General features: G+C 40.3%; 2 protein-coding genes across 2 annotated transcripts in view; both read right to left on the bottom strand.

Moving 5' to 3' along the window:
• Positions 1 to 7117: 7117 nt before the first annotated feature.
• Positions 7118 to 7345, bottom strand: LOC308259365 (non-histone chromosomal protein HMG-17-like; the record flags this gene model as incomplete). The annotated part of the gene is made up of 1 exon (XM_080690334.1): positions 7118 to 7345. The coding sequence occupies one exon, from the start codon at positions 7343 to 7345 to the stop codon at positions 7118 to 7120; it is 228 nt and encodes a 75-aa protein (XP_080546460.1).
• A 1484-nt stretch (positions 7346 to 8829) lies between these two features.
• MDH1B (malate dehydrogenase 1B) overlaps positions 8830 to 24358 on the bottom strand; it is a gene marked incomplete at both ends in the record, with an annotated part of 32571 nt that continues 17042 nt past the window's right edge. Inside the window, 6 exons of the mRNA XM_080689340.1 lie at positions 8830 to 8946; positions 13733 to 13816; positions 17505 to 17665; positions 18916 to 18990; positions 22762 to 22813; positions 23103 to 23242. Of these exons, the coding sequence (XP_080545466.1) occupies positions 8830 to 8946; positions 13733 to 13816; positions 17505 to 17665; positions 18916 to 18990; positions 22762 to 22813; positions 23103 to 23242 (629 nt within the window). The remainder of the gene's footprint in view (positions 8947 to 13732; positions 13817 to 17504; positions 17666 to 18915; positions 18991 to 22761; positions 22814 to 23102; positions 23243 to 24358) is intronic.

Raw genomic sequence — 24358 nt, 5'->3', positions numbered from 1 at the left:
CTAATTGGGTGATGTGTGCATGTACTCCTCTACCATCTTGTACTTCAGTAAGATGTATGACTACAATGCACTAATAAAAAAATTTTTAAAATTTATTATACAATTGATTCCTTGAATTTATTCTAATTCCTCTTATCCAGATGAAATTATTTATCCTCTGACCAGTATCTTCTCAACCATTTTCCATTCCTACCCTTCATTAACTATCATTCCACTCTTCATTTTAACTTTTTTATATTTCACATATAAATAGCATCATGAAATATTTTTCTTTCTGTGCTTGTCTTATTTTACTTAACATATATCCCTTTAGGTTCATCTATATCACTGCGAATGACAGGATTTACTTCCTTTTATGCCAAACAGTATTCCGTTGTGTACACATGACATATTTTCTTCATTTATTGTGACACTTGATTATTGTGTATAATGCTGCACTCAACATGAAAGTGTTCATATTTTTATAACATATTTATTTTAACATATTTATTTTATTTCCTTTGGATATATACCCTGTAGTGAGATTGCTGGCTTATATGATACTTTTATTTTAATTTGCATTCTCACTAACAGTGTGAAAGGTTCCTTTTTCTTTCTATCCTCACTAAAGCTTCCTATCTTATGTCTTTTAGACAATGGCCTTTCTAACAGATGTGAGATCATTGTGGTTTTAATTTGCATGACCTTGGTATTTAGTGATTTATGGTATTTTTCATAAACCTGCCAGCCATTTATATGCCTTCTTTTGAGAAAAGTCTATTGGGGCCATTTGCCTATTTATAAATCAAGTTGTTTTCTTGCTAAGTTGAGTTCCTATATATTTTGGAAATTGACTTCTTATCAGATGCATGGTTTGAATTTTTTCTCCTATTCTCTAGGTTGTCTCTTTACTCTGTTGATTTTTTTTTCATGTGAGTTTGATGTAATCTCATTTTTCTGCTTTTGCTTTTATTGATTCCCTTTGAGGTCATATTCAAAAAGTAATTTTGCAGACTGATGTCCTGAAACTTTCTCCTGTGTTTTCTTATAGTAGATTTATAGTTTTAAGACTTGGTTTATGTCTTTAACCCATTTTGAATTGATTGTTGTACATGGAAGGAGACAGGAGTCTAATGTTTGTTCAGTTGTCCTAATATCACTACTGAAGAGACTTAGCAGTTTTGTCAAAAGCCAATTGACTATAAGTCTGTGGATTTACTTTTGGACTCTGTGTTTTGTTCTATGAGTCTGTTTTTTATGCCAGTGCATACTGTTTTGATTACTAGAGCTTTGTAGTATGTTATAAAGTCAGGTTGTATTATGCCTCTGGTTTTGTTCCTTTTGTTTAAGATTGCTTTGTCTACTCATGGTCTTTTGTGGTTTCATACAAATTTGAGGATTTAAAAAATAATTTTGTGAAAAATGTCATTGGAATTTTTATTGGGATTGTATTGAATCTGTAGATAATTTGGGGTGGTATAAATATTTTAACAATATAATTCTTCTAATCCATGAACACTGAATGTCTTTCCACTTATTTGTGTCTTTCCAATTTCTTTCTTCAATGTTTTATATTTTTCAGTGTACAAGATTTTTACTTTCTTGATAAAGAGACAGTAATTATTTTCCATTTCATTCAAGACTTATTTATTACAAATAGTATCAGTATATTTTGGGGAGATTCCTTAGGTGTGTTACATGAAAATAATTATAGCTTTATCTTTTTTCTTTTGCTTTATATCTCCTGTTTCTTATTTCATGGTATTGGCTGTGGTTTGTAGAAAAAAGTTTAAAAAAACAAAATATGCCAAAAGCCCAGTTAAAATATAATAGAAGGATTAAATTCATAAATAAACAAAGAATGTCCTATATTTAGGTAGAAAGGCTACCAGAGGCCCTGAGTTAATAGGTGAGGTTCCTAAAACTATGCATCAAAAATCATCAGTAACCTCAATATTGTGAAACCAAAATATATTTATCTGCTTTTATCTTAGCCTTTATTTAACAAACTTTTGACTTTGAAATCTCAAAATACATAAAAGGTGGAAGAAAATTACAAAGAAGTCTCACATACCCTTTGCCCAGATTTTCCAACTGTTATTGTATGCACTCAGACACATATACATACATATGATTATTTTATGAATTATTTGAGAGTAAGTTGCAGACATTTGCCCTTTTAGTCTTAAATAGCCACAGTACAAATTTTTTTTTGGTGGTATTAGGGGTGGAATCCAGAGGCTTTCTACCTCTGGACTATACTCCCAGACCTTTTTTATATTTTATTTGGAAACAAGGTCTCACTAAGTTGCTGAGAGCCTCACTAAATAGCTGAGGCTGGTTTCGAACCTGTGCAATCCTCCTATCTCAGCCTCCATAGCGTGGGAATTACAAGTGTGTACCACTATGCCCAGCTCACAGTACAATTTTTAAATCAGAAAACTTGCCGGGCGTGGTGGCGTATGCTTGTAATCCTCGTACTTGGAAGGCAGAGACAGGAGGATCGCGCAGGTTCAAGAGACCCTTGCTGGCTTAAGAGACCCTGTTTCCAAATAAAAATATAAAAATGTGTCTGGGAGTGTAGCCTGGAGGTAGAAGGGTTTCCAGGAACCCCAGTACCACCAAAAAAAAAAAAAAATCAGAAACAATATTATTATCCAATGGATATTACTCAGATTTTGCAAATAAGGTCCTTTATAGACTTTTTTTCTTGGCCCAGGGAAAAAACTGGATCCTTCCAGTCCAGCATCACACATTACCTTTAGTTTTTGTATTTCTTTAGACCCTATAATTTAGAACATTTTCTTAGCCTTTCCTTATTTATATCATAACATTGATTTTTTTAAGTCATGGGGTCAATTAGAAAATGTTTCAAATTAGGTTTGTGTGTTGTTTCCCAATGATTATTTTTGGTTTATACATGGGAAGAGCAGGGATAACATAAAGGATGCTTTATTCTTCTCAGTACATTTGTTCAGGAAACACACGCATATCAGTTTATCTAATGGGTGACATCCCCATGTTCTCTTTGTATACTTGATTACCTGCTGTCTCTTCAAGTTGGAGTTTGTATTCTTTAGGTATCTATCGTACCATTATTTTTTTTAGAATTTTATTTTTTGTTCTAATAAGATATTTGTTTTTCTGTGTCCCAGTTGTAGAATCAATCATTTCTCTAAAAAGATTTTATTTCTTTTAGTGGGAAATTGTTTTAGAACCCAACATCTGAGTGCTAAGTGTGTTCATTGCTATGTGGGTGCCACCGTTTCCTAGGCTCTTTCATAATTCACCGTGATGCCTTCAATTCCAATCCTGCAATCCAAACCCAAGAACTCTTCCTTTCTTTCCTTTCTTCTGTATCTGTTTTACTCTTCTCTAGAATTGAAGTCTCTGGCTTCCAAAACAATTGATATATTTATTTGCTCAATTTTTAGGTTGTCTTTTTAAAATCTTTCCTGTTAAAACACTTGATTCTATCATTCTTCACAGCTTCTTCTCCAACCTGAAAGCTATTTCTTCTAGGTCCCCTTCTGTGGCTCCTCCTATAGCTGGACTTTAAATACTACAGTGCCTTCAGAACATGTTTTTGACTACTTTCTGCCCCCTTTCCTTTTCTGTGTAGGTTATATAGTGTATAGGTCACATAATCACTTTTATTTATTTATTTATTTATTTATTTATTTATTTATTTATTTGCGGGTCTGGGGATGGAACCCAGAGGCATTCAACCTCTGAGCTACACCCCCTACCCTATTTTTTACTTTTTATTTTGAAACTGAGTCTCACTGAGTTGCAGAGGGTCTCACTAAGTAGTTGAGGCTATCTGTGAACTGCGATTCTCTGGTCTCAGCCTCCCAAATGCTGGGATTACAAGCGTAAGCCACCACACCCGGCTACTTAATCACTTTTAAGCAAGTGATTCACAAATTGATGGCTTTAGTCCTGACCTTTCTGTGAGTTGGACACTCATGGATAACTGGGCATCTCAATGTAGATGTGAAATTTGACACATTTCTGGTTTTCTATCCCATCCTTATACCTGGTCACTTTTCCTTCCATGCTTCAGGAAAAGACACTACGACCCACACAGTTTCTCAAACCAAAACCTGTTTTTTTATTTCTCCTTTGAATTTATCCTCCTTGTTACATTCTTTTTATCTTCAAACCTCATAAATGCTATGTACAGAATATATTTCAAATTTCCACTCCTTCCCACCCCCAGTCCACTTCCCTAGTCTAAGCTATTAGCTTCCCTTGCATGGATTTCCAGAAGAGCTTCCTTCCTCTAGGAGTGCTTGCATCTACTCTTACTTGCCTCTAATATTTTCTTCACAAAACATGTGATAAAGGCATCAAAATATGAATTACAAACCAAGACTTCAGTGAATTCTACTAAGAGCTGCCTCTTTATCCAAACCCAACCTGTACCTCTCTTGTCCTAAGGCTGGCTAGCTTCTTTGCTGTTTACAAGACTCCACTCATCTCCTCTCTTACCCTCACACTGGACGTTCGCACTTGCTTCCTCCAGCTTATCTCATGACCACCTCATACTCCTTCTGGCTTCACTGAGGTCTTCCATGGCCACCCTTTCTGAAATTAATTTAACACATTCTTCCATTTTATTTGAAGCTCTTAGCACATGCTGCAGTCATCTTGCTTCTTCACGTGTTATTTATGATCTGTTTTTTCCCCTAGAAAGTAAGCTGATCAAAGGCAGGATCCAGACCTTTTCTACTTGTTTGTCCTTGTTTCTTTAACCCTGCTTCCCACACCATATGATTCATACAAAGAATGCAATAAATGTGGTAAATACATGGATTGGGAAAGACTGGTCAAAATCATGAAGAATTGCACTATGACCTCAACTGGTTTGAACTTGATCTGACTCTGTCATGGAGATGCAAATCGACATCTGAAACCATGAACTATCTAAACCATCAATTCTTTTTCCTTATTCTGAATCCAAGCCTTCTGATCATATTTTGTGTTTCCATGTAGCTTGTACCAAACGTGAATGCAGTGTTAGGGCTGTGACATTGGTACCTTTGGTTCTGTTTACATCTAAAACTGATGAGTTGATATTCTTGTCCTATTAAACTTGCTTTCTTGGTTGTATAAGGAGCATTAATGATGCCTGCAAAGCATACTTCTAATTCTGCAAAGATGAAAAATAAGGTTTGTGGATTTTATCAAGTTACCATTGCTCTTGTAGCTAACCTACTCATTTCCCTGGAGATTGGCTTTCCTTTTCTCTTATACTTCAACAATTAAGAATATTAATTGTGATTTAGAAGAAAAGGAAAAAATACGTGTGATCACAATTGTGTCAGGCATTACTCTAGGAGTTTGGCAAAGGTTCTGATAAAGTTGGAGGAGGGTGCCTGGAAGATGCAAGATACAACCAAGAGGCCACTGTGATGAGAGAAGAACAGGGTTAAGATGGGAGACAGTAGGAAGAGAGGAGAACAGAGATGAAAAGGTGGAAGTGGGAACACACAGAACTTTTTGGAACATTATAAAGGCTTTGTCTTTTATTCTGACATAGAGAGCTTCTACAGGTTATTTTAAATATAATTGAGGTATAATATAATCTGGTTTACATTTTGAAATAAAGCATCAATGTGGACACTAGAGGAGTTTAGATATAGACTGTCTCCTGAAGAGCTCATATAATTGATAATGCAAAATGTTCAGAGGTAAAGTTATCAAACCATAAGTGTTCTAATCTCGTCATGGATAAATCCATTGGCCTACAAATGAATGTATTGGGTGGTAAAGTAGGCAGGCAGGTGTGGCTGGAGGAGGTAGGCCATTGAGGTTGTGGCCTTGGGCCCTTCCCTTACACTCCCTACTACCGGCCACCATGGCTTGAGCTCCATGACATTACCTGGCCTAACATGGACTGAAACATTTAGAACTGTGAGAAAAAATCATTTTTCTACCCTCTAAGTTGTGGGAAGCAGATATTTTGGGCTATAGCATTAATAATGGAGAATACTGACTGAAACACCTGCTATCTTAAGAATGTTTTCTAAACAGTCAAGGATAAAAGAATGGAGACCATTTAGAAGGCTCTGCAATAATCCAGAAGAGAAAGAGAGAAAGAGAGTGAGAGCAGAGGCTTGGTAAAGGTGGTTGTGGTATAGATGGGCTTTTGGTTAAATACAGAATATTTTGAAGGAGAAATCAACAGGATTTTCTGTGAGTAGATATAGAATTTAAGAGAAAGAAAAGTCAAGAATGGCTCCAAGGTCTTTTATTTTATTATTATTTTTTGTTTCCAAGCCAAACTGTATCCAGCTTTTTTAAAGATACTTTTCATAAACAATCATGGTATTTCAGGCAGGACATGGGCAGACAATCATTAACAGTATACAACAACTTTCAAACTCCCTTCTTGGATGGACTACCAAAATCAGAAAGCCACTATAAAACCCAATGAAGTCTTCATTTGATGCTCTGGACAGGGAAAAGTTTAGAGTGAGGGTTGACATTTCACATTTAGCATGTTGTTTAACAACTTTTCACAAGCCGACCCTGACTTTCAGGAAATGAAATGAAAATGGTAAAATTATCAATCTCAAGATCCACAATCTAGAAAAGGAACTGCTGCTCTTTTGAGGGACACCATCTCAGTGATGTCACTGCAAAGTCCAGACTGCCCGACATACTGGTAAAACCAATTTTGGGGTCAGGTACTAACAGGTCTCTGGGTTTAGGGGAGTTAAGTCTATGCTGATGGTGGAGAGGGAGAAGACAAAAAGATGAGTTTGAGTTTCCTCACACCACACGGCGTTTGTGCCAAGGTGGCTGTATGTGCCAACGTCAGAGAATCCCTCCTCCTGGGAGCCAAGAGGAAATCTCTCAAAACTAGCAGGGAAAGGTGGTTTCCCTCACAGTATTTCAGCTTTGGAGACATTGTATTAGTGACATATGCTCCTTCTCCAAAAACAACAATGAAGTGTTCTGTGTGCTAACAACATAGCTTTTAAAAAACAGTAAAACAAAATTCTGCATTTTTATAAAACGATAAAAATAGTATTTCAAGCTGTACAGTCACCAGAAGTACACAGTTATCAAAAATGCACGCACTTCACTTGGCATCTCCAGCACCTTCAGCTTTCTGTGCCTGGTCTGTTTAGGCATCTCCGTTTTCTGCAGGGTTATTCCCATCCTTGCCAGCATCAGCTTTTCCCTTTTTCCCTTTGGATACCTTCTCTCCCTTCTTTGCAGGGGCCTTTTTAGGCTTGGGCTCTAGCTTTGGAGGAGCAGGTTTAGCAGACAACCTTGCGGATCTTCTCTGTGGTTCATCCTTCACCTTGGCTTTATCTCTTTTAGCATCCCCTTCAGCCTTTCTCTTGGGCATGGTGGAGGTGGCGGCGGGACGCAGGCACTGGACGCGGGATGCAACGGTGCGCGGGCTCGGTTGGTCCGGGGGTCGTCCTTGCCTCCTCTTCTTCACACTGCTCCCAAGGGCTTTTAAATTTTCATTATTCGAGCCGGGCGTGGTGGCGCATGCTTGAAATCCCCGCGCTTGGGAGGCAGAGACAGGAGGATCGCGCAGGTCCGAAGCCAGCCCCGCGCGCTGGCTTAGGAGACCCTGTTTCCAAATAAAACTGTAAAAATAGGTCTGGGTGTGTAGCCCGGAGGTAGAAGGGCTTCCAGGAACCCCAGTACCACCAAAAAAAATTTTTTTTCATTATTCATTTATTTAGCAAATGGAAGGATGAGTTCTTCTTTATTGTGATTCTATGGGAGAAGAAAGTTTGGCGTGAGAGATGTCAGCATCAAGAGATAATTTGGGGACACAAGTTTTTTCTCCACCATTTTTAATTTTTAAAAATTTTTTGGTGGGTCTAAGCCGGGCGTGGTGGCGCACGCTTGTAATCCCTGCGCTTGGGAGGCAGGGACAGGAGGATCGCGCAGGTTTGAAGCCAGCCACGCGCGCTGGCTTAGGAGACCCTGTTTCCAAATAAAAATGTAAAAATAGGTCTGGGAGTGTAGCCCGGAGGTAGAAGGGCTTCCAGGAACCCCAGTACCACCAAAAAAAAAAAAAAAAATTTTTTTTTTTGGTGGGTCTCAGGATTGAACTGATGGCCTTACACATGCTGGACTAGTGTTCTACCACTGAGCTACACCCTTAGCCCTTTCTGACTACTTTAAGTGCACATCTTGAGTAGGATAGGGGAGTCTGAAGTTGGAAGCAATAACTGCCTGAAGACATATATTTGGAAATTGCCTGCGCATAGATTATGGGATATAAAGCCATTGGACCAGATGATATAATTGATAGAAAAAACAATCAAAGACAGATCCTTGGAGTATTACATTATGGGGGTCCAAAAGAAGGAACCAGAAAAGGAACTGGATAGAAGTCAGTGTGTCAGAGACAAGGAAATGACCAGCTGTGCCATTATCATCTGAATGTTTGTCTCTCCCCCAAGTTCACATGTTGGAACCTAATTGCCAATGTGGAGGTTTAAAGAGGTGGGGCTTTGGAAGAGAGTAGTGCCCTTATAAAAGGGCCTGTAGAAAGCTGCCTTGTCCATTCCACTATGAGAGGATGTGGGGAGAAGGCGCCATTCTATGAACCAAAAAACAAGCCCTCATCAGTCAATGAATTTGTTGGCACCTTAATTTCAAACTTCTGGCTTCCAGAACTGTGAGAAATAAATTACTGTGTCTTATAAGCCTCCCAGTTTATGACATTTTATTATAGCAGCCTGAATAGACTAGATGTATGGCAGATGTTTCTGATAGGTCAAGAGAGCATGAGGACTGGAGTAATCTATTTTCTGTTAGTATAACAAAACACCTGAAGATAAGTACTTTCTATTTAAAAGGGTTTCTTTAGTTCACAGTTTTGGAGGCTGAAAGTCCAAATAGTGTGGTTCTGGCTCTGACAGGGGGCCTCCCTGGCTGCACTGTACTCTGGCAGATGGCATCATGCAGGAAGAAAAGATTTCGCTGAAAGACGGGAAGCCAGTGTGGGAGAAATGACCAGTCTTGCTCTTTTTTTTTTTTTTAACAACCCTCTTGAAAGAATTGATTGTGTCCTATAAGAACTACCTCAATCCTTTCTGAAGGCAGCACTCCCAACCAACCTTGCACAAGTTTCCACCTCCTTGATGGAGCTCCACCTTCTAAGGTGTCGCTGGCTCTTAACCTTGCCATGCTGGGGGATCAAGCTTCCAACACATAAAACCTCATCCAAACCATCATGTGATTTTGCAAACATGGAGGTAATTTTGTGTGGATGAAAAATCGATGACATTGAATGTGACTTCTGCATGTTATTCTTGAGTGACACACACTAGTATTTGTGGCCTCTTTCCCAGATAGGAAGTGTGCCTACAGAGAGGTGTGAGCCTGTGTGCAGTCTGCAAATTTCTTGCTTATAGCTTCTTTGTATAAAAAATTAAAATAATTTTCTTTGTACCAGTGAAGCAAGAGACTTGTGATTAGCTATCTCTATGAGCTCATAACTTCTGCCCAGAAAATATTAATCTGCGGGCAGAGCAGCTGCTCACTGCTGGGAGGGTTAGCAGTTTGCTTCCAGAAGCTCAGCTGCAAGCTTGGGTAACCTTTGTGTGTCCTCTGCAGACTGAGTAAGCATTCATCTCTGGATTAGGACCATTTCAGAGTTAAAGATGCTCACTTTAAAGCCAGCTAAGGGTCAAATGAAAATCATATATATTATTTAGTACTTGAACCTGTAGAAGTAGAGGGAGGAGGATACTCTTTGTCTTATTTCTGTCCGTTAAAGTCTCATAATTTTCTTCCTCCCCCCCAAGAAAAAGAAAGAAGTAATGACTTGGCCCAGACAGGAAAAGAACACCCCATTGTGTTGGACTTAGAGAGGTTGCAGGGAGGTAAGGTTTGGGGTCACTCCAGGCAGATCAAAGGATATGTACTGAGCTTTATAAATATGGGTGAATCAGTCTGGGTGGCATCATGAATTCTTAAAACAATTTTCTAGTAAGTCCAGAGAATTCTGTGGTCAGAAAATAAGATTTGAACTAAAGTATGTAGGATTTAAGTATGGGTAATATAAATCATGGTGGTGTCTATTAAGAAGGTGACTGCCTGTGTTCGAGGGCAGTGGTTATCAAGAATGATCCCCAAATCAGAAGTATTGCTTGTTAAAGATGCAAATTCTCAGGTCCCACCTAAAACCTACTGAATCACACAGCCTCGGAGATCATAAACTCAGCAATCTGTTTTAACAAAAATTTCCAGTTCATACTAATGTAAACAAAAATGATCTAGGATTGAAGTGGGGCAATGGTATTTGCTAGGTAGAATTGTGAAGAATATTAAAAATTGTGTAAATGCAGGTTTTGAGCTTGGCTGAGTAGAAAAAGTCAGTTGTTTAAATTTTCTTTCTTTTTTTTAGATATATTTTTATTGGTGCACTGTAGTCAAACATCACAATGAAATACAAGACTTGTGAGGATATACAAGCACACATCATCCAATTAGCCTTATTCAATACCCATCCCATTCCCTCTCCCTCCCTCAATACCATGCTTGATTTAGTGATTAACTTTGATATATTTGTTTACATACATCATGTGTTTTAAAGAGATTCCATCTTCCTCCATCCCATCCCTTCTGATTGGTCACCTTAATTGCTCCTCCATAGGGCCCTTTCTTCAACTAGATTTCCTCCTCTTACCCATTTCTTCCTAGTTTTTGCATATGAGGGAACACATCTGATTTTCTATTTTCTGTGATATTTCTCTGTGCATGTTGCATTGCAAGTTCCAATCCCACTCTTGAAGGCACCGGCACCGGCCTGGCCACCCAGCACACACTGATTCCGGCCTCGCTGGCTCCAGCACTGGCCTTGCCTCATGGCAGGCTCAGATCCCGACCACTGAGGCCCCAGCACCGGCCTTGCCTTAAGGCAAGCTCCAATCCCGGCCTTGCTGGCTCCAGCTACGGTCTCACAGCATGGCAGGCTCTGATCCCAGCCTCGGAGGCCCCAGCACTGGCCTTGCCACAAGGCAGGCTCTAATCCCGGCTGCGGAGGCCCCAGAACAGACCCTGCCTCACAGCTGGCTCCAATTCCGGCCTCTGAGGCCCAGCACCACCCTTGCTTCACAGCAGGCTCTGATCCCGGCCTCCCTGGCCCCAGCACCGGCCTTGCCTCACAGCAGGCCTCGATCCTGGACTCGCTGGCCCCGGCACCGGCCTCACCCCTTGGCAGGCTTCAATCCACGCCATTTTTTTTAATATGAGAAAGCAGTACATGTCTTTTGCAAAAGCTGGGACCCCAAATACCTAGTGGCAATGAATTTTGTCTTCCCTCCAAAGGCAGAGGTCCACATCTTCACTTCAAAGAGCAGGCTCTGCTGCTCCACACGCACCCTGGCCTCCTGCTGTGCAGAGGAGCATGGTGGCCATGAGGGCTGATGACTCTCAGAACACACAACATGGTGGCCCATCCCGGCTATGCAGGGCTCCCTCTGAAACCCCCCAAACCCTTTTACCACTTAGCATGTTATCCAGAATTTCCGAGATGGGTGGCAGGAGCAGTCGACTTTTGGGGGAGATTTCCTCAAAAGTTCAAGGTGGACTGGACTGGATCTGTCTACCCCTTCAAATTCTGGTCACCACGACTGCCACTGCCATCTCAGTTCTCTCCTGAACACCTTTCCCACACAGGTTGTTTTCCAGAATTCCCGGGCATGTGCGGCAGTAGTAGTATACCTTTGAGGACATTTCTTTAAAATTATGAGGTGGATTGGGTTGAATCTTTGCCTCTACCAAATACTGACCACTGCTGCCGCTGCCACAGCCATCTCGGTTCTCTTCCGAGCACCTTATTCACACAGCATGTCCCAAATTCCCGAGCGTATGAGGTGGTAGCATTCTACCTTTGGGGTGATTCCTTCAAAAGATCAAGGTGGATTGAATCAGATCTCTGCCTCTCCTGAATACTGGCCGTTGCCATTGCCGCTGCCTTCACCATCTCAATTCTCTCCTGAACACTTTTCCCACATTGCATGTTGTCCAGAATTCCTGAGGATGCGCGGTGGTAGAATTCTACCTTTGGAGCAATTTCTTCATAAGATCAGGGTGGGTTGGATCAGATCTCTGCCTCTCCCAAATACTAGCATACACCGCCACCACCGCCGCTGCCTTCCTCCTGGTTCTCTGCTGAGCTCCTTTCTTACATGATATGATATCCAGAATTCTTAAGCTTGTGCGGCAGGAGCAGTCCCCTTTCATGGGGATTTTTTTCAAAAGTTCCAGATGAATTGCATAGGATTTGTCTGCATCTCCTGAATCCTGGCTGCCAGTGCCACCATCTTGACCCCTCTCCAATATTTTTTTTTTTAACAAGAGAAGACAGTATGTGTGTTTTGAAGAGGTTGTGAGATCTAGGACTTGGCAGCAATGGATTTTATCTCCCCTCCAAGAGCGGAGGCCACAGCCATACCACGTAGAGTAGGATCTGTTGTTCTGAGAGCAACACGAACCCCAGTGCAGCATAGAGGAGCACGGTGGCCAGGTGCACTGAGTTCCCCGGACGTATGGCTTGGCTTCCTGCCTGGCGCTGCAGGGCTCCCTCCACCATGTCTGGATCATTTTTCTTACAAGGTATGTTGTTAAGAGTCCCCAGCATGCGTGGCTGAAGTGGTCTTTTCTCTAATCCCTTCTGGGTTGTTCTTCCAAAAATCACCTTTCTTACGTGGCATGTGCCTCCTTGTCATCGTGCTTCTAATTCCGCCATTATCCACTCTCTCTCCTGTATTCTAGATAAGAAGTCACAGCTAGAAATGTCTCCTTAAGTTGTCCCAATCAGATGTTAAACCAAAATTTGGTGTCCAGGGCTTCTCCAAGGAATGCATATCCTTTTTGGACATGTCCCAGTGGCGACTGTGGTTGCTGCCATCTTCCCCAGTATCCTAAATTTTCTAAATACATTTATTAATTTAATTTCCCTAAAATTAATAATTTAAAAACACTTCCATAACAAGGTATATATCCTCTCTCTCTCTCTCTCTCTCTCTCTCTCTCTCTCTCTCTCTCTCTCTCTCACACACACACACACACACACACACACTCACACACCTAACAGGCTCAAACCATAGAGTTATTTGACAAAAATTTTGAAATTGGTCCTGGATTGGCTCCAAGGCTCTTTGATACTCAGATACTCAGTCCAGGCACCATGTGTCCTCTGTCTTCCTGTGTTGCCACCTTAATAGGCTAGTGGTGTCTTTCTTCATGGGCACAAAGTGGCTGCCAAGGATGCAAACATTACATATTTGTAGATACCATTTTAAGAATATTCTCCTCTCTTTCTTTCTCTTTCTCCCTGTCCAGAAGATTTCTTATGTATCATTGTCCAAGTTTGGGTAACATGCCTACCTCTAGATTAACAACTGTCAAATGGGACTAAATTAGGCATAACAGTATTCATCCCTAGTGTTGAGCTCATTGGCCATCCCAACATCATCAGAATAAAGTTGTTCTATTTGCACAGGGAAGTCTATTCCAGAGTGTGCTGTACTGGTCCAATATAGTATAGTCCATATTCATGCTGAGAAGTACAGATTGTTGGGGTGGGGGATGAATGTGCCCTGACAAGATAAAATCTGGGGATGGATGTGCCCCCCTCTCTCTCTCCATGTCCATCAGTTGGGAAAGGAACTGATGATTTGATTGGCCAGAGCTTAAACCTACTGAGAAACATATCACTATGGCTGGGCCACTATGTCAAAAGGCAATGCTTACTCACGGTTGTGTTCTCTTCCAGCATGTCCACCTTGTCCTGGGTGATTAGTGATTCACATAACTGATTCCAGGGGTATGGATCAATAAGCTTTTTTTCAGAAAAGATTAATTATCTGAATCACATTTTCTAATGTATTTTGCTTTTGCAATTTTTTTCCAATCTATTTTGCATTTGAAGGGTAGCTACCAGGTGCCTATCTATGTATAGAGCATTCACTCAAGTATCTCAATTATTATTCTTTGCCAGGGATGGTGGCCCACACCTGTAATCCCAGCTGTTTAGGAGGTTGAGGCAAGAGTTTGATCCCAAAGTCAGGCTCGGCAACTCAGTGAGACCTTGTTTCAAAATAAAAAGTAAAAAGGGTTGGAGATATGACTTGGATGAACCCCTGGGTTTACTCCCTAGTATACAACACACCAAAATTAATCCTGCAATTATTGTTCTTTATGGTACACTCCTTTGGTTGAGAGGGAGGGGAAGTACAGGGGATGGCAGGAGCCTCTCTTCTACACAGACATTAAGCTTCTTCACCATAATATCAAATCAAGTGCTACCTTTGGAAACAAGCAAAAGTTAGTCATAGCTTTGAAATTATCCATTTCATTATTGTGGGACAGAAGAAATGCAGAAGCCCCAGAAACTACTGAATTTTCAAAAAACAATTCTGATTTTAAGAGCCATTTAAAAATACAAAGGAAACACAGATAGCTGTGGTCTTTAACAAGACTCCTGGGCTTTCAAAATTTCCTAACTGGCATTTGTATAGAGTCCTATGGGTCTTGAAAATATATGAACATATTGGTTTGACTAGTATAGCTTTAATAAGAGGCTATAACTTTTATTTTAAATATGCAATTTTATGGTAAATACAAATTTTCCTTCAAAATTCAGTTTATTCAGGCCATATCTGGTGTCAAGAAATGGAAACCTATAAAACTGAAGCAGAAAAAGCAGTGTGTTGCAAAAACACCGGTATCAAGCAAATCCCAGAAAAATCAGCACACAGGTCTATGAAAAGTGGAGAACCAAACCAGCCCTAAAGATCTCACAGGCAGAACTGTGTGATCTTCACTTTGCTAGTTCACAACCATTCATCTTACTCAGACACCAAGTTAACCATCCATTTGTCTCACTTAAAATGTTTGAAACACACACACACACACACACACACACACACACATTGGGTTTCCTTGATTCTGGCCCAATCAGCTGAGGCCAAATGGTAAAGACATGTGAACAAATATGGCCACTTAGGCCCATGTTTTAGGCACTGTCTGTGGGAGGAAGAGGGTTCTTTCAGAAGGGCATATCCTATATAGGCAAAGGTGCAAAGGCTGATACCTCCATTTTAATGTAATTTAAAAAAGAGCAATTGATGCCAAATCATTTCTGAGGAAACAATAATAAACAAACATAGGAGTGGCTATAAATAACACAAAACAATTGCACTCTGACTTTTTGTGAATCACTGTTATTTAATTGCTGAGCATAATATTTTCTAAGACTGAAGTACATCTTCAAAATGACTCTTCCTTAAGAACAAACATCCATAGGTCTTTCTATATTATGATAGTACCAAATAACTTAGATTTGGTCCAATTAGATCTGTTAGTGTCCTGCAGTTTTTCCTTCATTCTGTAAAAGGAAGAAAAATGAAGATATAACTATTTAAAAAATACATCAGTAGCCTCTGCTTCTGTTAGCTTCTTTTGCTTTCCCTTCCTTCTGTTTACTGGATTCCTGTATTAATCCAGTTCGGTGCCTGAGGAAGTGCATGTGAGAGACATATTCTGTGGGGAAATAAAACCATGAGGCCACTGGTAGACATTTCCCTATGTATAACTAATTCTGGACTTGTTCCTGATCTTTAGCTGTTTCTATATGTGGTAACTTTGGTTCCTATGCATCTCATTCCTAATTGTCTAATTAGGAATACAGGTATATTCCTGGCTCTGTTTCATCTCTGGCCCCAGCTTCTCAATGCACCACTTTTATTTTTTATTTTTTTGTGGTACTGGGGATGGAACCCAGGAGCCTTCTACCTCCAGGCTACACTCCCAGACCTATTTTATATTTTATTTGGAAACAGGGTCTCTTAAGCCAGCAGAGGTTGGCTTTGATCCTCCTGTCTCAGCCTCCCAAGCGCGGGGATTACAAGCATGCACCACCACGCCCAGCTTCAATGTACCACTTTTAATTCTTCACGACATCCCCATTCTAAAGCCCATCATGTTGCACATTTTCAGAAGGAAAAGTGCATTGGATCGTGTTTATTTTACTGGACGTTTACATAAGTGTGGATACTTGGATGAACATCTTGGTCAAAGAAATGGACATCTGCCTTATTTTCACAAAATATTGGGAAAACATAGTTACTTTGGAAATCTGGACTTCCCAATGCATTTGGTCAATTTCCTTGCTTATTCAATAATTTATTTTGAGGGCAGGATTAGCTACTTGCTGTCATAGTTTTGCTTATAAAAGCAGAAAGCTGGAATGGGCAAGCCAGGCTGAGCGCCTGGGGATGGGCCACTTAGAACTACACAGAAGGAAACTTGATCTTCTATTGCCTTGTTCCTTTTATTGAATAAGAAATAGTGTTTTGCCTAACACTTACACTGATAGGTTCCTGAATCTGTGAGTTGTCAGAGATAGTGTGAGGAATCAGGTCTAAAAGCTTTACCATGATATGTAGAAAACTAAAAGAATAGCTTTTATTTTTTATTTATTTAATTTTTTGGTGGTACTGGGGTTCCTGGAAGCCCTTCTACCTCTGGCTACACTCCTATGGGCTACACTCCCAGACCTATATTTATACTTTTTTATGTGGAAACAGGGTCTCTTAAGCCAGCGTGGCTGGCTTTGAACCTGCGCGATCCTCCTGTCTCTGCCTCCCAAGCGCGAGGATTACAAGCGTGCACCACCACGCCTGGCCAGAATAGCTTTTAACATTTAAAGTATGTTGATTTTTGTAATTATTCTCATTTTCTCTTATATGATCCCTCCCAATCTGTAGTTTCTCCAAATACATCACATGGTTAGGAGCTGCAAGATGTCAGATCACTTTTATTTAAAGAAATCTTAACCTAAGGCCATGGCTAGTCAATGGCCCTGTGGGCAATTAAAGCAGGGTGTCTAGACAAATAGCTCCATGTACCAACTTTCTACCAACCTCCCATGAAGCCCTGGCCTCACAGTAGAAATCAGTGGGCAACAGCTCAGTGCTGGCAAGCTTCCTTCTATTTGGAGATACAGTAAAGAAGTGGTAAAAATGAACTGTGATTTGTACAGGAAGATTTAGAAAATATATGAGCTTCTGCATAAATGTTTGCAAGTTTATCATCTGTCTATCTTATCTATCTATCTATCTATCTATCTATCTATCTATCTACCATCTATCTATTTACTCATCTGTTTATCTATCTATTCACCTACCTATCCCTCTGTCTGTATCTGGGAATTTATAAGTCCCCAAATTTCCTTGTTCAGGAGAATTCTAACTTGGTTCTTTCAGTGTTTTCCTTTTACCCATCTTTTGAGGAGGACCCTATCTGGCCATGTTGCCTATCTGGGGCTTTGCAAGGAAGAATTAAGTAGATAAGGGAAAGTTGAGAAGGAAGGACAAGATACCAGAGGTTAGAGTGTTTGGGGAAAGTTTAGAGTATGACAGGAAGTAGTTTAAGTATTAAAAGTAATTACTGGCATTTTTATCCCTCTTACAAGTGTTTATGAAATACAAGAAGAGAAAAAGTAATTTTAATACTATTTTGGTTACCGGGCATGTTCTTCTGGCCACAACATTCCCTAAAGACTGCCAAGACAAGGCATGAGCATGAGCACTGAGGAACTGTCCACGGCCCACTGACTTACCGTCTGATATTGTTTGATCTTTTTCTTCATCTGAGGTGACATCGGAATACTTGCTACCTTTAAATTCTGAAATCAAAACTAAACAAAACATGCTGAGTTTAGAATATAACCAACAGCCTGTGAGATGTTCTAAGTCAGCGTTTTTCAAACTTGGTGGACCAGGGACCACAGTAAAAAATAGCTGATTGTGTGCACTTGTGTACATACAAATGAAACAAAATTACATAAAGTAATACTCTTTATCATAGATTTATCATAGATTCCTGCTTGCATTTTCTTAAGATTTTTTACTTACCTCTACTGTATTTCAGTGGGGAAGGGGAAGAAGTTATTGAAAGAGATTTCATAACCAGGACTTGTTTCTACAACCCACATAGAGTTAGAGACTTTGTTTAATCAAGATAGAAAGTACTACAATAAGTGCCATTTGTAATGCTTATTCAACAAATGTTCCCCAAACAACCTGAAATCAATGCTATTTTTTCTCTACTGAAATGCTTTAGTTTGCCTAAGAATATGACTTAGTAGGATACTTAAGTATTTTAATTAGTAATTAACATCCTAAGTATTCTAAGGAATTCATGCTCTGTGACTGGGCTTTTCTTCCTTTCTCCTGGCAAGCTGCTGGTCTCCTTCTTCAGGACAGGTTTTGTACTTTTTTCTCAGTTTACTTGCAAACTCCTTAGAGCCCTCAGTATTTCTCTTAAGTATTGCTTAACATCAGTTGGGCCAAATTGAAAAAGTGGCACTACCCAGATACCTAGAGACACGGTTCTAGCTAAGCAGCCTTGTAAGAGATCCATCTAGGCTGGGACTGAGTTTTCCATGCTCTTCTGGACAGTGATTTGGTCCAGATTAGGTCTGCAAGCATGGCATGGCCCTATTATTCAGTGTTCTATCCCACCAGCCAGACTGATTAGAATTCAGCCAAACAACACATTAAAGGAGCCTCCTTTCCTTATGAGTTTTATGTTAACTTATTATGTACTTCGTTTTCCCTTCCCCTGCCCTGGTTTAGCATGCCTTTTAATTCATTGTGTATCTTGGCATTGCGGTTTTGTGCCCCTCCCCTTGGACACTCTGCGTGGCCATAACTTCTTCATTGGGTTTCCCAGGATTTCTCACAGCAACCAGGAGATAGAAGATGCCCAACAAATATCTGGTAATTTTCTCCGAAGACTTAGATTTTAAATGTGATCATATTCTGCATGTGGGATGAGGATGACAAATAACTTCTATGACCAAATTCCCTTCTTTGAAATTCAGTGTTAACCCTTAGGAAGAAAAGGCAGTTTTTTCACTTGGGGTATACCTACCGCCTGAGCCCTTTTCCTGGTTGTCCTCTTCGATGGATAAGGAGACCTTTTTGGGTTTGGGGGGCAATTCATTATCTAAAAGCCAGGAAATCAAGATTTAAATAAATTAAAAAGCATTAACTTAAGGCACCAGCAAAAGAGCACAAAGATGAGAAAAATAAAAACTTAAAAAAATTTAATACTCCAAAAAAAGTCAGCATGGGAAACTTCAGAATTTGGCTGGAACATGCAGTAGTGTTGTTTTTACTCTTGTATTTATTCTAGTTTGCATTTCTTCTCACTGTATGGGGTGGCAGTACATGCCAATACCTGGGGGTTTCCTACAAGTCATGCATGTAGGGTTCCACGCCTGCATCCAGGAGGCTGTCCTTTTAGGGAACCCCTGGGTAGGACACTGGAGTCCCTACAGGTTCTGGTGTCTCACTTCTACTGAAAACTCAGCTCTGAAAACAAAATTCTGTGGATTTTCTGGGTCATTTCTCTCTCCCATCTTTATCAATAATATTGGAGTTTTACCTCCTTCCTGGGGCCCCAGCCTAAATCCGAGTTTGCCCCTTAGGCCCTGGTCTCACTGCCTGCTTGCTTGTACTCTCCCAGCCTGCACCCTGTGGCCTTTCCCTCCTCCCCTTCCCTTGAGCCTCTGAATTGCTGCTTTGAAATTGATGCTGGGTGAATTCATTTGGACCACTCCCCCATGCCACTCCTGAATGGCATGGGGCTATAACTGTCTTCTGTATTTCTCATTATATAAACTCATTATATAAAAAAGAAATTGATGCTGTGCCCTGGGGCTCCTGTTCTCTGTGGTCTTAGGGGCCCTTCTTACTCCCCTGCCCTGTTTAATGGTAGTTAGATATCAACATCCACCCAGCCATCCAGATAACCATCCACCTATTTCTATTTTTGAATGTGTAAATCATGAACATGGAACCCAATCTAAAGAGTTGGAGAAATCATGCAGCTAAGACGTCTTCCTCCCTAGTGACTCAGGATCTCCTCTAGGAAATTGCCAAGGTGATCAGCTCCTTCTGAGGAGTACCAGCTGCCAGCCACTCTATGTCCTCATGCCAGACCCAAGACTCTCGTGGGCTCCGTAGACATGTGGCTATCACAGTCCAGACATTTGCACTTACAGGCTCCTTCACCTCTATCTATTCCTACTGTAACCACATCTTCCCAGTCATTTCCATGACTCAGCACGAAAAGCAAATGACAGGGGCAGTAGCAGCAGCCAGCCCAGGAAATCCAGTTGCTCCAGACCCAGCCACCGAGGCTGAAGAGACCATAGCTCCACACGCCCAGCCCAACCTGTGTGTGGCTACTGCTGGGGACAATCACCCTCAGAAAGTGACACTGCCATGCCTCCCGATGCCAAAAACGCTGGGCGCGTTCTTGGCTCCTCTGGGCCCTCTCTGGTCCTCTGTCTAAGACTCTAGCTCCACTTCTTTAATCTACGTCCCCAAGATCATTGCTTGGCTAAGGATCTTATTCCTCCAGAGCAGAACTGGTCTTCCTGTTTCTTGTCTCTCCTCCTTTGATTCATTCTTTCTCTTGTAGACACAGCAATCATTCTAAATGCAGAATCAGCCCCAGTTTCTCTCCTGCCTACAATGACACTGGTTTTAACAAAGCTCCCAGTCACTTCTCTGATTCCAGATGTTCTGCACCTCAAATGCTGTTTCCCAGAGAGAATGAATTGGCAGTTCACTCAAAGTTCTTTCTTACTTCTTTACCTTTGTATATGTTGTTCCCTCCTAATGGAAAAAACCCTCTCTTTTTAACCTCTTCTTCCCTTGCAGCACTGCAGAGTCCTGCTGGGGTTTTCCTGTTGCTCTCAGGCATCTTGCACGCTCCTCTGGCCCACAGCACTAAGCACGTGAGCTCCATGGTAAGATGGTGGCTCCCTCTTTTTACTCTGGTCTCATTTCTGCCCTCTCTGCCCTACCAATGTCACACATAGAGGTTTGCATGCACACAACTCACTATCCCACATTCTCATGCTTCTTCAAATCTTCATAATAATGTTCTTTTACCATTTCTTTCCTCTAAGTAAATCTACCCAGTTGTTCAGCCAAAAGAAGCCTGAGGCCTTTTGGGACTCCCTAGAGCCAACCCACCACCAAGGCTTGATAATTACATCTCTTAAATTTCTATTGCTTCTCATCTTGTCTCTTCCTCCTGTCATTGTTCTATACTCTTACCACTTTCTGCAAACAGTTTCACCTCATTTCAGGATGTTTTACAAACCAGTCACATGCTTGGCCAACTTCAGGGGCTCATCTTGTTTCTCTCTGACCAACTCCTCTCTTATGCCTTTGTCAGCTGCTCCTGATGCTGTCATTCTCTATCCAGATACCATCCAGAGCTCTCTCATCTATACCTTGTGGCTCCATCCATCAGCTCCATCTCTGAAGACCTTGGACATTTAACCCCCCCCCCCCACCTCAACAAGGCAACCTGTGGTTTCCTGACCTAATTTCTTCCCTTCTACCCCCAGGCCTAAGCTCACAGCGCAGTACCCTGTACTTCTCATTCATAAGAATCACCACAGTACAGTCATTTGTACAATGAGTGGCCCCTGATGGGCTGCAGGTTCTAAGAGCAGAAGATTTGGTCTGTCATATTCACTCCTGTATTCTCAGCTCTTAGCACTAGCGTATAGTCAGCAATCCATAAATAAAATGTAATTTTTAATTTTAAGAGTGGAATAAAATGAATGCTGCACTCCAAAAAACATTTGATAAAAGCTCTTTTCATAAATGAATTTATTTCTACGTTTATGATGAAATTTTAAGAGAAAGAAATTGAAAGACGACAGCACTTCCTTGTGATTTTGGGATTAGAGAAAATGCTAATGAGGAAAATAGGCTTATTGAAATTTACTGTTTTTTTTAAATAAAGTTATCTAAAAGTAAATATAGTTTACTTTGTAGTTTAAATTGTGTTTCCAAAAAGCTATGTGGTAGTCCTAACCCCTGGAACTTATAGATGTGATCTTATTGGAAACAGAATCTTAGCAGATATAATTAATTTTAGATGGGGTCATACTGGATTAGGGTGGGTTCTAAATGCAATGACTGGTATCCTTATGGAAGAGAGATTTGGAAACATAGACACAGAGAAAAAAACGGACATACAATGAAGGCAGCGATTGGAATGATGTAACTACAAGCCACATATACCAAATATTGCCAGCAGAAGCTAGAAGAGGCAAAGAAGTATTCTTCCTTCAGACGGAACATGGCTCCATTGACACCTTAATTTAGGTCTTCTATTTTCTTGAGCTATAGGCAAATAAATTTCTGCTGTGTTATGGCACCCAGGTTGTAGCAATTTGTTATAGTAGTTCTAGAAATATGTAGCTCCAATAAATATGATGTATAAAAATTTATAAGGTCATATGTTTTTAAGAGGTGATTTCCTTAGCATTCTTATGAGATGTTTTATTTCAAAAGACACACTTAACTTGGCAGTTTGTCAGTAATTTAGTTTAAAAAGAACAAAATATGAATTACAGCTATCTATATTAATAGTGATTTTTTGGTGATACTGAGGATGGAACCTTTCTACCTCTGGGCTACACTCCCAGACCTATTATACATACATACATACATACATACATACATACATACATATATATATATATATATATATATATATATATATATATATGAAACAGGGTCTCTTAAGCCAGCAAGGCTGGCTTTGTTCAAACCTGCGTGATTCTTCTGTCTCCACCTTCCAAGCCTGGGGATTACAAGCATGTGCCAATAGTGATTCACTTTTAACAAGTATTTAATATTTGTTTAACAGCAGGCCAGTGAAACATCACCTCCAAGAGCTTACCTGACTTGCATGGTTGAAAAATTGTTGCTTCTCCAAGTGCAATACGCTTCTCCTGTAGACAAGTTTCATAATCAGAGAATAAAATGAACACAATTAATAACAATCTTTAGTAGAAAAATGCTTTTATTCTTCATTTTTAAATAAATGAAAAATATTTCGACATACAAGACATTATATAACCAAATGAGCAGTGTTCTGCTGATTTCCTCAAACTTTTGTTGCTTCGTTATTCTTAGGAATAAGATGCAAATCAAAGTCCCAGAACACCAATGTATACCTTGCCGAGAGGAATCAGTTTAAGATCATTTCAGTCAGTTCCCTTGAATGTGTTCTGATATTACCTGAATTAGGTCACTTGTCATTCTGGTCATTATTTTTTCACTTATTTTAACATCTTCAAGGTCTGTAAGAACCATCCATGTTCCATTCTCAAATTTCACGGGCATAGAAAAGACAATCCCTTCAGGAATACCAAACTGGCCTGCCACGAACAAACACAAAGCAAAGCAGAACAAAAGAATTCAGGAAAACAAACTGTTCTGATTAAGAATTATAGAACAGAACATATGTAACACACGAATTTTCATGATAGTGATGGAATCAGCTTTTTGGAGATGCCTCATGATGGCCAACTAGAAGGCTGGACTAAGCACCCATTCAGGTTCTGACAATTGTCCTGTTTCTCTCGCATCGAGAAGGTCAATGCAGTCTTTCCTTAGCTAACCCTTGTATCTCTTTCTTGTGTCTGTTTCCCAGTTTTTCATGACACTCTGTGTGAGCCTGTGTCATTTTTCCAATCTGGCCTTTTGCTCTTCTACCCGACTAAGGCAGTCATGTTGCCAGGGTCTGAAGGGCCGGGAAGGGAAAGAACCAAGTGGGAAAATTACTTATTTTCTTGCTGCTTCCAGTCCCCAAATGAATGTTCCCTAAATAAAAAGACTGACAACATTTATTACTGAGTACCTTTCATAAAAAATTCGTCACCCTTTTTAGTGCCTTAGTCAAGTAAGAAAATTACCTGTTCCAGGCACCAAAAATGTAGTTGATAGGGTAAAAACCAAACCAAAACACCAAGATAGTCAAGAAACCAGGATCTTTAGAGGGCTCTCCAGGTCTTTTACCCATTCCATATTTGTTTTTATCTATAAACTAGCCTTATGGACAGACAATGTATGAAAGTTCACCTAAAGAGATGATTCCAGGGAGACAGGTAATGGTGATTCCTCTCTCTCCCCTCAGTATTACATTATTCATTTTTGACTGAAATTCCTACAGAGATTAATTCAACTTTGTATAAATAAAGATAAGGTTTTAAATGCCAATTTAAAACCTCTGTATGCCTACAAAGGTAAAATACTGATTTGAATTCATGCTGTAGCAATGTTTCTGCCCCTTCACTTCAAGATTCACTGGGTGACTACCATAAAAAATGCTCCTCCCGTGAAGGCGTGGAATGATGGCCCAGAGGGCCTGCTCTCAGAGTGTAGACGCTCCAGTGAAGGGGATAAACGCAACTAAAAACGGAAGATCAGAGATGCTTTCTAATGGAGGAACAAAATGTTGTGTGAGTATGATGAATCACGACATAGGGGATTTT

The sequence above is a fragment of the Muscardinus avellanarius genome (assembly GCF_963383645.1).
Source record: "Muscardinus avellanarius genome assembly, chromosome: 2".
Classification (NCBI taxonomy): domain Eukaryota; kingdom Metazoa; phylum Chordata; class Mammalia; order Rodentia; family Gliridae; genus Muscardinus; species Muscardinus avellanarius.
The sequence above is the reverse complement of the archived record's forward strand: the minus strand, read 5'-3'. Positions and strand labels throughout refer to the sequence as shown.